The sequence below is a fragment of the Lagenorhynchus albirostris genome, chromosome 13 (genome assembly GCF_949774975.1).
Source record: "Lagenorhynchus albirostris chromosome 13, mLagAlb1.1, whole genome shotgun sequence".
Lineage (NCBI taxonomy): Eukaryota > Metazoa > Chordata > Mammalia > Artiodactyla > Delphinidae > Lagenorhynchus > Lagenorhynchus albirostris.
This window is the reverse complement of record NC_083107.1, coordinates 13,818,480-13,831,638: the sequence shown is the minus strand read 5'-3', so window position 1 is coordinate 13,831,638 and position 13,159 is coordinate 13,818,480. Positions and strand designations below refer to the sequence as shown.

Below are 13,159 nucleotides of genomic sequence, written 5' to 3'. Positions count from 1 at the left end.
GAGTGATGCAAAGGAGAGAGTGGTCAGAGGTCTGTTTTAGATAGGGAAGGCCTCTCTGAAGGGGAGGTGATAGCTGAGAAAATATCTGAAGGGAGTGAGAGCTAAGCAAAGATGTGTGGGAGAACTTCAGGGTAAACAGCAAATGAAAAGGCCACTGCCTCATGAGAATGAGGCCGAGTAGAAAAATAAGATATGCAAAGAGCCAGATCGTGAAGGGCCCAGGGGGCACGGTAAAGACTTTAGATTTTACTCTGATGAGACGGGATGTCACGGGAGGGCATGACATGGTCTGTATGCTTTTTTAAAGGCCTTTGTTAACAACTAGGTGAAGAACTGACTCTAGGAGGGCAACAGTAAAAGCCAGAAGACATTTAAGAAGATGGTGTGTGGTGTGGGGCTTCCCTGGTGGCGCAGTGGTTGGGAGTCCGCCTGCCGATGCCGGGGACACGAGTTCATACCCCGGTCCAGGAAGACCCCACATGCCGCGGAGCGGCTGGGTCCGTGAGCCATGGCTGCTGAGCCTGTGTGTCCAGAGCCTGTGCTCCACAACGGGAGAGGCCGCGGCAGTGAGAGAGGCCCGTGTACAGCAAAATAAAAAAAGAAGATGGTGTGATGGAGTGGAAAGGATTTTGACAAAATCAAACAAGAATTTAGAAATTTGAGTACAAAGTTCAAAAGCAGAGGCTAGACAATCATCTGCTTAGGGATTAAAATTCTGAGAACTGATGTAATCCCAGTAAGAGAGCATATAAAGAGATGGGACAGTATCATTACATGCCTCTTAGAATGGCCAAAATCCCCAACACTGACCACAACCAAATGCTGGTGAGGCTGTGGAGCAACAAGAACTCTCTTTCACTGCTGCTGGGAATGCAAAACGGTACAGCCATTTTGGAAGATAGAGGGGCAGTTTCTTACAAAACAAAGCATATTCTCACCATATGATCCAGCATATGTGCTCCCTGGTATTTACACAAAGGAGCTGAAAATGTATGTCCACGTAAAAACGTGCACTGAAAAGTTTACTGCATCTTTATTCTTAACTGCCAAACCTTGGAGGCAACCAAGATGTCCTTCAGTAGGTGAATGGATAAATAAACTGTGGTACAGCCAGACAATGGAATATTTTTCAGCACTAAAAAAATGATCCATCAAGCCATAAAAAGACATGGAGGAACCTGAAGTATACTAAGTGAAAGAAACCAATCTGAAAAGGCTACATTCTGTATGATTCCATCTATATGACATTCTGAAAAAAGCAAAACTATGGAGACGGTAAAGAGACTGGTGGTTGCCAGGAGGTGGGGCTGGGCAAGTGATGAATTGGTGGAGCACAGAGGATTTCTAGGACAGTGAAAATACTCTATATGATACCATAGTGATGCATACATACCATCATACATGTGTCTTAATCCACAGAACGTACAACATCAAAAGAGAACGCTAGTGTCAACAACGGATGTTGGGTGATTATGATATGTCAATGTAGGTTCATCAATTGTAACAAATGTAACACTCCGGTGGCAGACGTTAATACAGGGGGAGGCTATGCATCCCACAGGCACAGGGTATATGGGGAATGCCCTCTAGTTTGCTGTGAATCTAAAACTGCTCTGAAATAATGTCTTAAAAGAAAAGAGAAAGGGGGAGAGGGGGAAAGTTCATTGGGGTACCAGAGTTCCTAGAGGTACAAGAAGAAGTCGACTCAACAAAGGAAAATAAAAGAGATGAAGGGTAAAATGGGACCCAAGATACTACATGAGAAGAGCAAAAAGAGTTTCACAACGCAACAGGAGCAAATACTATAGAATGAATGAGGAGATAAGAAGAATAAACCAATGAATTTTTCAAGATAGCAGCTTTAGGAAGGTAAGAAATCTTGGTTGCAGGCTAGAAAAGGGTTCATATTTTAATATGAAGTTTTAACCAGTTTTCTCCTAATTTCCTAATTGGGATCCCATTAAGTGGAAAATATTTTGATAAAGGCAAGGAAGGAAAAAGTAGTTTTGGACTTCAGGGCAGACAGAGACAGATCAGTGACAACCATGATTTAACAAGACTGGGCCTGAAAGGAGAGCTCCGAAAACATACCTCACCAGTTCTGCCCTGAAAGGCAGTTATGCTTCCTCCAACCTCCTAGCCCCACTTGGGCAGTATGATAGGCCAGATTCTAAGTCGGCTTCCATGATCTCTGCCCCCTGCAGTTAAGCCCATGATTAGAGTAGTATGGCAAAAGGGATTTTGCAGATGTAATTAGGTTTCTAATCAGTTGACTTGAACTAATCAAAAGGGAGTTACCCAGGTGGGCCTGGCCTAATCACATAAGCCGTTTAAATCTGGGTCTGGAGATCAGAAACAGGGAAGTTAAGAGAAATTTTGAAGTCTAAGAGACAAGCTCCTGGTAGCCTGCAAGAAAGTAAACATCTGTGTTACAAACTGCCTCTGAGGACCTTGCAGCAAGGAACTTCAGGCAGCCCCCAGGAAGGGTGAGGTGACAGCTAGCAAGAAAACAGGGACTTCAGCCCTACAGCTGCAAGGGACTGAATTCTGCCAACAAACTGAAGGAGCGTAGAAGAGAAGCTCCAAATGAGAACCACAGCAGGGAAAACACTTTGCATCCTTGTGTGAAAACGAGCAGAGAACCCCGACCATTCATGTCCAGAAACACTAAGATAATAAATGTGTTGTTTTAAGCTACTCAATCTGTGGCACCTATTATAAAGCAACAGAAAACTAACACTACCCCGCACTTTCCTACAGAAGAGACTGCTTCTCCTACCCTGGAAACGAAAGGGGAGATAAGCAAACTTGAAAAAAAAAAAGCTTGACTTTTATTTCTAACTCGCTGTGCCCAGGGAGTTTGCTCAATTGCTTGAGTCACAGTACCTGTTTTGCAAATACCACATTTTGCCAAAATACCAATTTTCTTTAAATTGTGAGCAATGGGAATAGGTTTCCTTTTTTAATTTCAGAAAATTACTTTGATAATTATGCAGAAATAAAAATAACTGGGTGTCTGGGCTCCTTGAATGTCTGCCAAAGTCGTCCCAGCACCTGAAGACACAGATCCTCAGGCTAATCTCAGAAATGAGCACAAGGTCATGACGCCTAACCTTCCTCGAGTACCAGGTGTTCGAGCTCCATAAATTACAATCTTTCATTAGCTCAAGAAGTGTTCTCCGCTACGAAAAGAAAGGCAGCCCCTCCTAATTAATTACAATCTTGACCCCCCCCCCCAAAACGCGGACTCTAGCAGTCCAGGCACCTCCTTATTAAGATGCAACAAGCCAAGGCTATGCATGTCCTGCTGGGAACTGCAGTTTTCCGTCGACCTTCAACCACTGGCTGCGCGAAACCTATCAAGCGCCCAACCGGCGACCCGGGCGCCAGCAGCCTCAATTGGTCCTAGACTGGGGCAGCGCGGGGCTGATTGGATGGCATGTCCCCGAAGCCGTGCCTCCCGTCCTACGCCCGCCTCCCCGCCACCTTCTCTTCTCCACGCCCCATCCCTATTCAGCAATAACCCTCAAGTCATTCCAGTCCATCGAACTGCCGAATTAACTGCCTCAAGGGCTCACCCGGGACTCTCGCGATAAGGGCGGCCCTGAGACACGCCTCTGTCCCCAGGCCTAGGCAGAGCCAAAGCCTCCCTTATTTTCCGCCGGCTGCCGGGAGTCAGTTTCACCACGCGCTCTCTCCCGGCGCCCGCGTCCTCACCTGGGCGCTGGAGGTCACGCCGGATAACTGACAGGCTCGCAGCATCTCTGCGGGGCTGACCGCGCTGCAGGTGTAAGTGGGAGCTAGGGCGGCGGTGCAAGTAGGGGAAACCTTGCGTCCGTGCGTGCTTGCGTCCGTGCCGCCTCTCCGCGCCGGGCGTACCGGAAGGGCAGCCAACGCCACTGCGCACGCGCAGCCCCCTCTCGTCCGTGTCCAGGCCGCTGGGAGAGGGTGGGCCCTGCTTAGACGGAAGGGGCGATTTCTCCTTCCGGGTCGCGCTCGGGGCTCTTGGCTGCTACCCCAAGCTCGGGTTACTGGGTGATTGAGGTGGGTAGCAGTGCGTCTGGACCTCGGGCTCTGGTCCGCGCGGAAACCGGGCAGGTGTGACTCCGGAGAATTCAAGCAAGAAAGCATCTCAGCTGTTTCTGTCAGCTGGATATTTCGTAGAAAGGAATGGATTTGCCCAAAGTTACGTAAACAGTGGTGTTGTCTCGGTTTGCGCGTTCTGTTCGTTTGGCAGCCCTTCTTCCGGGAGTCATCCTGCTTGTGGGAGACTGGGTGAAAGAACACTGGGGAGATCTTTGTGCAGAATGTGTCGTTCAGGAATCTAATAAATAGCACAGCAGGAATAGAAACTCTGATTCTTCGGGTTCCACAGCTTCTACTCCTTCATATTAAACCACACCGCTTTCTTCAAGTTTTTATTTTAGAAAGATAATTTTGGTCGCAATCTGTGGGATGGATGGGAAGATGAGGTCAGTGCAGAAACACTGTTCAAAGTATTCCACTGAGTCTGTAATCAAGGTAACACACGTTAAATACTGAACACTGTATTCAATGCTATTAGTACTAATCATGATCTTACCGTCAATATATCGTAGAAACTAAATAACTTGTGTGTCTCTTGCGTTTGCAAAGTACTTTTGAGGGGACTGCGTTCTACTTTGGTGGGAATAAGACTGAATTGACGCCCTGCATTCAGTCTGTGCTTTTCCTGGAGTTTCTTTTCTGAGGAGAAGGGCCGAGAAAGGGCCCTTCCAGGGCGCGGCGCTGGGTTGCCACATTTGGGACCGCCGCCTGGAGTTGGGCGCACAGCCTCCCGCCGCCCTGCCGTTGGGCTGGTGGAGGCCGCAGCGCTGTTAGGGTTGCATCAGTTTTCCCGTTTGCACTATTTCTTTTTGTAACCATGGCCCCGTCTTAAGTATTTCCAACTGAGAAACGAAACCTCAGGAAACCGAAACTTAACCAGCCGCTCTCGCTTCTCTAACTACGCTTGCTGACCCCCCCCCTTGTAATCATCCAACCAATCAGACGGCGTGTCTTTGTTTAAAGGTTAACCAATCAGTACTCCCCACCCCTGGAAAGTCCCGAACTTGATTGTACCTATCTGTAAAAGAGCTGAACTAAACTCCATCGGGACCTCTTGGCGCCACCGGCAACGAGTGCGCAGAGGTCCAGGTTCGAACCTGCAATAAATGACCCTTGCCGCTTGGCTTTGACTCTCGACTCTGGTGGTCTTGTGGAGGGGTCTCGCGACCGTGGGCATTTCATTTGGGGGCTCGTCCGGGATGCCCCCGAGCCCACCAGACATCAGGTCAACGGGTCATCGCTGACAACCGATCGGTAAGTAAGCCGGCTCAGGGTACCTTCTGTTTTGGGGACTAGGACAGTCCTGGCGGACGCGCTATAGGACACCTAGTCGGGTGTGGTTGGAGACGTCCACCACGACCCATCTGGAGCTGATAGCCCATCTGAAGCGCGCACGCGATAACCTCCCCTTCCTCCTTTTACAGGCTCCGCTATTGGGACGGCTCTTAATCACTTTCGTTTTCAGAGTAACCTTCTCTAACCAATCTCTTCCAGAACCCAGACATGGGCCAAGCACAGAGTACCCCCCTCTCCCTCCTTCTCGCTAATTTCGGGGATGTAAAGTCCCGAGGACACAACCTCAGTCTGGACATCCGGAGAAAAAAACTAATTACCTTCTGCCGCTCTGAATGGCCAACTTTCGGGGTTGGCTGGCCCACCGAGGGTACCTTTTGTCTTCCTATAATCCTAAAAGTTAAATCTAGAGTTTTCTTGCCAGGAAAAGAAGGCCATCCAGACCAGATCCCCTACATCCTGGTATGGCAGGACCTGACAGAAAACCCACCTCCCTGGATGACCCCCTTTTTGTCATCAGGGTCATGTAAGATCCTTGCGGCCCGACCAACTAAACCTCCCAAGCCTCAGGCCCCAACTGCACCCATACTCTCTGATAGCCAAGACCTCCTTCTCCTAGACCCCCCCCATATCAACCTCCTCCTTTGGCCCCACAACCGGTCCCCCTTCCTGCTCCTGGCCCTGCTCCTCTCCCCTTGGTAGAACCTCCTGCGGCCCCTCCCGAGGGGCCACCCAGGTCAGAACCGGAGAACCGAGAGGCAGAAGCACTACCGGTCCTCCTGCCCAATGAAAATAACTCCCATGGGCCGGCTGGACGCACCCGTGGACGCACTCAGCGCGACCCAGGGTTCCGCCATCCGGATTCCACCATAGCCCTACCCCTGCGAGAAATAGGCCCTCCCGATGAGACAGGGAACCCCCGTCTCCAGTATTGGCCATTCTCTACCAGTGACTTATATAATTGGAAAACCCAGAATGCCCGCTTCTCTGATAATCCTAAAGACTTGATAGCTCTTCTAGATAGCGTTATGTTCACTCATCAGCCCACCTGGGATGACTGCCAACAGCTCCTCCGGATCCTATTCACTACCGAAGAGCGAGAGCGAATCCAGCTGGAGGCGAGAAAACTGGTTCCTGGAGATGATGGTCAACCCACCGCTAACCCTGACCTCATCAATGCAGCCTTTCCCTTAACTCGCCCCCCCGCAGGATGAATGGGACTATAACACGGGAGAAGGTAGGGGACGACTGCTCATTTATCGCCAGACTCTAATGGCGGGTCTCCGGGCTGCCGCGCGCAAGCCCACTAATTTGGCCAAGGTATATTCAATTATACAAGGTAAAACAGAAAGTCCCTCCTCTTACTTAGAAAGATTAATGGAAGCCTTTAGGCAGTATACCCCTATGGATCCAGAGGCCCCCGAAAATCAGGCTGCCATTGTAATGTCCTTCGTTAACCAGGCAGCCCCTGATATTAAAAAGAAACTCCAGAAGTTAGAAGATCTGGAGGGCAAACAGATACAGGACCTACTCCGTATCGCCCAGCGCGTCTTTAATAACCGAGACGCCCCAGAGGATAAACAACTTAAAGCCACTGAGAAAATGACTAAGGTCCTGGCCGCCATTGTTCAGAAAGACCAAGAGGGCCCCCCAGCCACTCGACCTCCCAGGCGACCATTGGACAGAGATCAATGTGCCTATTGCAAGGAAAAGGGCCACTGGGCTCGGGAATGGCCCAAGAAAAGGCAGCCGCGCCCCAACCAGAGGCAATGGCAACCGAAGGCCACCCCAGTCCTATTTACACATGATGCAGAGTAGGGGGGACGGGGTTCGGACCCCCTCCCCGAACCCAGGGTAACCCTACAAGTGGAGGGGAAACCAGTCCAATTCCTGGTGGATACGGGGGCACAGCATTCGGTCTTGGTTAAGCCCCACGGGAAAGTTTCTAACAAATCTTCCTGGGTCCAGGGAGCTACGGGAGCCAAACGTTACCTTTGGACCACTCAGAGAACTGTGGACTTGGGCACGGGAAGGGTAACCCATACCTTTCTGATCATTCCCGATAGCCCTTGCCCCTTACTGGGGAGAGACTTGCTCACTAAAATGGGAGCACAAATTCATTTTCGGCCAGAGGGGCCAATCGTAACAGACCCTCACGACCAACCCATATCTGTGCTCACCTTGAACTTAGAAGATGAGTACCGACTTCACCAGGAACCACCCTCCCAAAATCAATATATAGAGTCATGGCTTCAGCAGTTCCCCGAAGCATGGGCAGAAACAGGTGGGATGGGACTAGCCAAACATCGCCCAGCCCTATTCATAGAGATCAAACCAGGAGCAGATCCTGCACGTGTCCGACAGTATCCCATGCCCCTAGAGGCCAAGACTGGTATCACTCCTCATATTCGCCGGCTTCTTGACCTGGGGATACTGCGTCCCTGCCAGTCGGCCTGGAATACACCCCTGCTGCCAGTCCGCAAACCTAACAGTAAAGACTACCGCCCAGTGCAGGACCTGAGAGAAGTTAACAGATGGGTCATAGACATCCATCCTACTGTGCCCAATCCATATACTCTTTTGAGCGCCCTTAGTCCAGGAAAACAATGGTATACTGTGCTGGACCTCAAAGATGCCTTTTTTAGTTTACCCTTGGCGCCCAAAAGTCAAGAACTCTTTGCCTTCGAATGGTCGGATCCCGAGAGAGGCATAAACTCACCTGGACCAGACTTCCCCAAGGATTCAAAAATTCACCCACCTTGTTTGATGAGGCCCTACACGAGGATCTCAGTGAGTACCGGAGACAAAACCCCGATGTAACCCTCCTGCAGTATGTTGATGATCTCTTAATAGCTGCTGAGACCACTGAAGCCTGCCTGCAGGGAACCAGAAACCTCCTACAGACTCTCGGCACCCTGGGATACCGGGCCTCTGCCAAGAAAGCGCAGATCTGCAGGCCTGAGGTAACTTACCTGGGGTAGCTATTGAAAGGGGGGCAACGATGGCTCACAGATGCACAGAAGGAAACTGTCCTCCGCATCCCCAGACCCACCACGCCTCGACAGGTGAGGGAATTTTTGGGGTCAGCGGGGTTCTGCCGTTTATGGATACCCAAATTTGCTGAAATGGCCAAACTGCTATACTTAGCCACCAAAGAGCAGACGCCCTTTAAATGGACAGAGGAGGCTGAGCAGTCATTTCAGCAGATCAAAACTGCCTTGCTATCCGCACCCGCCCTGGGTCTCCCTGATGTCTCCAAACCCTTCCACCTCTTTGTGGATGAAAGCAAAGGCATAGCTAAGGCCGTGTTGACCCAGCCCCTCGGTCCTTGGCCCAGGCCTGTCGCTTACCTATCAAAGAAATTGGACCCAGTGGCTGCCGGCTGGCCTCCTTGCCTCCGGATGATCGCCGCCACGCCCCTAATGGTAAAGGAGGCTGACAAACTAACTATGGGACAGGAGTTGCATGTCACCACCCCCCACGCCATCGACGGGGTTCTCAAACAGCCTCCCGACCGATGGATGAGCAATGCTCGACTGGTCCACTACCAGGGTCTACTGTTAAATCCCCTCAGAATCAGCTACACTCCGCCGCGGGCATTAAACCCTGCCTCCCTATTACTTGACCCAGATTTGGACTCCCCACTCCATGACTGTGCAGAGGTACTGGCCCAGATCCATGGGGTTCGGGAAGACCTACGTGACCAGCCCCTACCGGATGCACAAGTCACATGGTTCACTGTCGGCAGCAGCTTTGTCCAGCAAGGTCAGAGGTATGCGGGGGCAGCGGTAACATCAGAAACTGAGGTGATATGGGCAGAGACTCTCCCCCCGAGGACCTCAGCCCAAAAAGCTGAATTAATTGCCCTGACCCAAGCTCTCAAGATGAGCAAAGGCCAAAAAGCCACCATATATACAGACAGCCGGTATGCTTTCGCTACCGCACATATACATGGGGCAATATACCGAGAGCGGGGACTACTCACAGCGGAGGGCAAAGACATCAAGAACAAAGAGGAAATCCTGGCCTTGCTAGCGGCCATATGGGAACCCAAAAAGCTAGCCATTGTACACTGCCCGGGGCATCAAAAACCCACGAATCCAGTCGCCCGAGGCAACAATTTGGCAGACCAGACGGCTCGAAAGGCGGCACACACTCCAATACCATTACTTCCCCTGCACCTGCCGGATCCAGGGCCCCGGGAACTACCGCCCCAACCCGACTACTCGGAGGATGACATCAGATGGATGAGCAAGCTCCCTCTAACCCAGGTTAGAGACGGATGGTGGCGGGACGCTAAGAACGATATCCTCCTTCCTGAGAAACTAGGAACCCTGGTCCTTGAACGGATCCACCGTAGCACCCACTTGGGCGCCCGACGGCTACAGGATCTTATCAGGCAGACTGGACTTAAAATTAAAAATGTCTCCGAGAAGACTGAACGACTGGTTGCTGACTGTGCAGTCTGCCAACTCCATAATGCCAGCACCCACCCGTCAACCACTGGCATCCGGGAAAGAGGAAACCAGCCCGGAGCCTACTGGGAAGTGGACTTCACGGAGGTAAAACCTGGCAAATATGGGTATAAATATTTACTGGTGTTTATAGATACCTTTTCAGGTTGGACTGAGGCATTCCCAACCAAGAAAGAGACTGCACAAATAGTAGCTAAGAAACTACTAGAAGAGATCCTGCCCAGGTATGGCTTTCCAGTTATGATAGGGTCCGACAACGGGCCAGCCTTCGTTTCTAAGGTAAGTCAAGATCTGGCTTCCATACTTGGGGCTAATTGGAAATTACATTGTGCATACCGCCCCCAGAGTTCAGGACAGGTAGAAAGAATGAATAGAACTCTAAAAGAGACCTTGACTAAATTAACCATGGAGACTGGCGCTAACTGGGTAGTCCTACTCCCCTACGCTCTGTTTAGGGTGCGAAATTCCCCCTATAAGCTAGGATTTACTCCCTACGAAATAATGCATGGTAGGCCTCCTCCTATCATCCCTAACCTAAAGACTAACCTTATCCAATTGGACCCAGAAAATAATCTCCTGTCTTCCCTCCAAGCCTTACAGCGGACACACGAGACAATCTGGCCCAAACTAAAAGAGCTATATGCAACAGGACCCCCGCCTACTCCACACCAGCTCCGGCCAGGTGACTGGGTCCTTGTCAAACGCCATCGACAAGAGACCCTAGAACCCAGGTGGAAAGGACCTTACCAGATCATCCTGACAACGCTGACGGCCATCAAGGTGGACAGCATAGCTGCCTGGATCCATTACACCCACGTCAAGCCGGTGGACCCATTTTCTGACCTCATCAAGTCCACGAAAGCTGACGTCACCTGGACGGTTGACCGGAATAAGGACAGTCCCTTCAAACTGACCTTGCGCCGTACCCTCCCCCATGATGACCAAGGTACTGCTGATAGCCCTAATGATAGTCCTAACCCTCAACCCTCGGGCCACGAGGGGAGGACTCGGCCCTTACCCCGATAAGAATACTTTAATACAACAACTATATGGTGCACCGTGCGAGTGCAGGGGAGGTACTATAGAGACTCCTGTTGTTCCTCGAGGGTATACTCATATGCAGGACTGCGGGGGCATAACTGCATATCTTGTTCAGGAATATAAGGGCACCGGGGTCTCTCAAAGCTGGCAATGCTATCATAAGCCTAAGCCACTCCCCCCTCGAGCCACTTGCCCCTGTTCTACCTTCCAGGAATCAATGCATCGCATGTGCTATTCCTCTTACCAGCAATGTATAGGGGCCAATAACCAGACTTATTTCACAGCCATACTACAGAATAATAAAAGCCCCACCATTAGTGAGGGTAATAAACACCTTCAGGCTGGATGCACTGGCACCCCCGGGACCCCGGTATGCTGGAATACCAGGGCCCCCACACATATGTCAGACGGTGGGGGGCCCCAGGACGCAGTGCGCCAGATAGAAACCCGAAGGCAAATAGAAGAGGCCTATCGGCATCTGTACCCACAGCTCAACTACCACCCCTAATTCTCCCTAAGGTCGATCCCTCTGAATTGGACCCCCAGACCATGTCCATACTAGAAGCTACTTTTACGCTTTTGAATGCCACCAACCCCAACTTAGCACAGGATTGCTGGCTCTGCCTTCCTCAAGGACCGCCCCGCCCTATAGCCATCCCCACCTTCGCCAATTTAAACATCAGCGAACGATGTAACCCTACTTTACTCCCCGAGCCGTTCCCCATACAATTTTCAAAATTTTCAACCACCTTTAATACCTCATGCTTTGTCAAGAACGATTCCCTCTCTAACGCCAGTATTGACTTGGGAATCCTTTCATCCACTGGATGTAGTCAGTATAGCCCCGTGAACTCCTCCCTCTGTAGTCCTAACACCACTGTCTTTGTCTGTGGAAATAACCTAGCATACACCTATTTACCCCCGAATTGGACAGGGGTCTGCAACCTAGCCACCCTCCTCCCCAATGTAGACCTAATCTCGGGAGACACCCCATTGCCCATTCCCAGCTTTGACCTCTGGGCAGGGAGAACCAAACGAGCCATTACAGTCCTGCCCCTCCTGGTAGCATTAGGAATTACAGGAGCTGTGGCCACAGGAAGTACGGGTCTTGGGGTCTCCCTTCACTCCTATAATCAGCTGTCTAGGCAATTAATAGAAGATGTAGAAGCCCTCTCTGGTACCATTCAGGACTTACAGGACCAATTAGATTCATTGGCCGAGGTAGTCCTACAGAATAGGAGGGGCTTAGACTTGCTGACAGCTGAACAGGGTGGGATATGCCTCGCCCTAAAAGAAAAATGTTGTTTCTATGCAAATAAATCAGGCATTGTAAGAACCAAGATCCACCAGCTCCAGGAAGACCTAGCTCGCCGCGGCAGGAATTAGCGGATAATCCCCTTTGGTCAGGATTTCATGGAATGCTTCCCTTCCTCCTCCCCATCCTGGGCCCTCTGCTATGCCTCCTTCTCCTCTTCACTATAGGCCCCTGTATACTCAGTAGAGTCATAGATTTTGTCCGAGAAAAAATAAATGCAGTTCAGCTAATGGTATTAAGAACACAATATCAGCCCTACGAGGCCTTAGAAATTGAAGAAACTGAGCCTTAAGGACCCAAGATTGGCTCCTCTGGTTCATGAGAAAGGGGGGAATGAGGGGACTGCGTTCTACTTTGGTGGGAATAAGACTGAATTGACGCCCTGCATTCAGTCTGTGCTTTTCCTGGAGTTTCTTTTCTGAGGAGAAGGGCCGAGAAAGGGCCCTTCCAGGGCGCGGCGCTGGGTTGCCACATTTGGGAGCGCCGCCCGGAGTTGGGCGCACAGCCTCCCGCCGCCCTGCCGTTGGGCTGGTGGAGGCCGCAGCGCTGTTAGGGTTGCATCAGTTTTCCCGTTTGCACTATTTCTTTTTGTAACCATGGCCCCGTCTTAAGTATTTCCAATTGAGAAACGAAACCTCAGGAAACCGAAACTTAACCAGCCGCTCTCGCTTCTGTAACTACGCTTGCTGATCCCCCCTTGTAATCATCCAACCAATCAGACGGCGACTAGTGTCTTTGTTTAAAGGTTAACCAATCAGTACTCCCCACCCCTGGAAAGTCCCGAACTTGATTGTACCTATCTGTAAAAGAGCTGAACTAAACTCCATCGGGACCTCTTGGCGCCACCGGCAACGAGTGCGCAGAGGTCCAGGTTCGAACCTGCAATAAATGACCCTTGCCGCTTGGCTTTGACTCTCGACTCTGGTGGTCTTGTGGAGGGGTCTCGCGA

At 50.8% G+C, this 13,159-nt stretch overlaps 2 protein-coding genes across 6 annotated transcripts in view; one reads left to right on the top strand and one right to left on the bottom strand.

Annotated features, from left to right (window-relative positions):
• The window catches only part of IMMT (inner membrane mitochondrial protein), a 48,511-nt gene extending 44,625 nt beyond the window's left edge, over positions 1-3,886 (bottom strand). For 2 of the 5 annotated variants that reach the window (XM_060170130.1, XM_060170132.1), the window contains exon 1: positions 3,718-3,886. In XM_060170130.1, the coding sequence (XP_060026113.1) occupies positions 3,718-3,762 (45 nt within the window). In that variant the 5' untranslated portion in view covers positions 3,763-3,886. The remainder of the gene's footprint in view (positions 1-3,717) is intronic. The other 3 variants (XM_060170128.1, XM_060170129.1, XM_060170127.1) reach the window with 2 other exon arrangements.
• A 4,231-nt stretch (positions 3,887-8,117) lies between these two features.
• Positions 8,118-10,578, top strand: LOC132531985 (uncharacterized). Its single transcript, XM_060170141.1, has 2 exons — positions 8,118-9,941; positions 10,447-10,578. Exons 1-2 carry the CDS (start codon positions 8,505-8,507, stop codon positions 10,483-10,485), a joined length of 1,476 nt encoding a protein of 491 aa, XP_060026124.1. The 5' UTR covers positions 8,118-8,504; the 3' UTR covers positions 10,486-10,578.
• Positions 10,579-13,159: the final 2,581 nt, after the last annotated feature.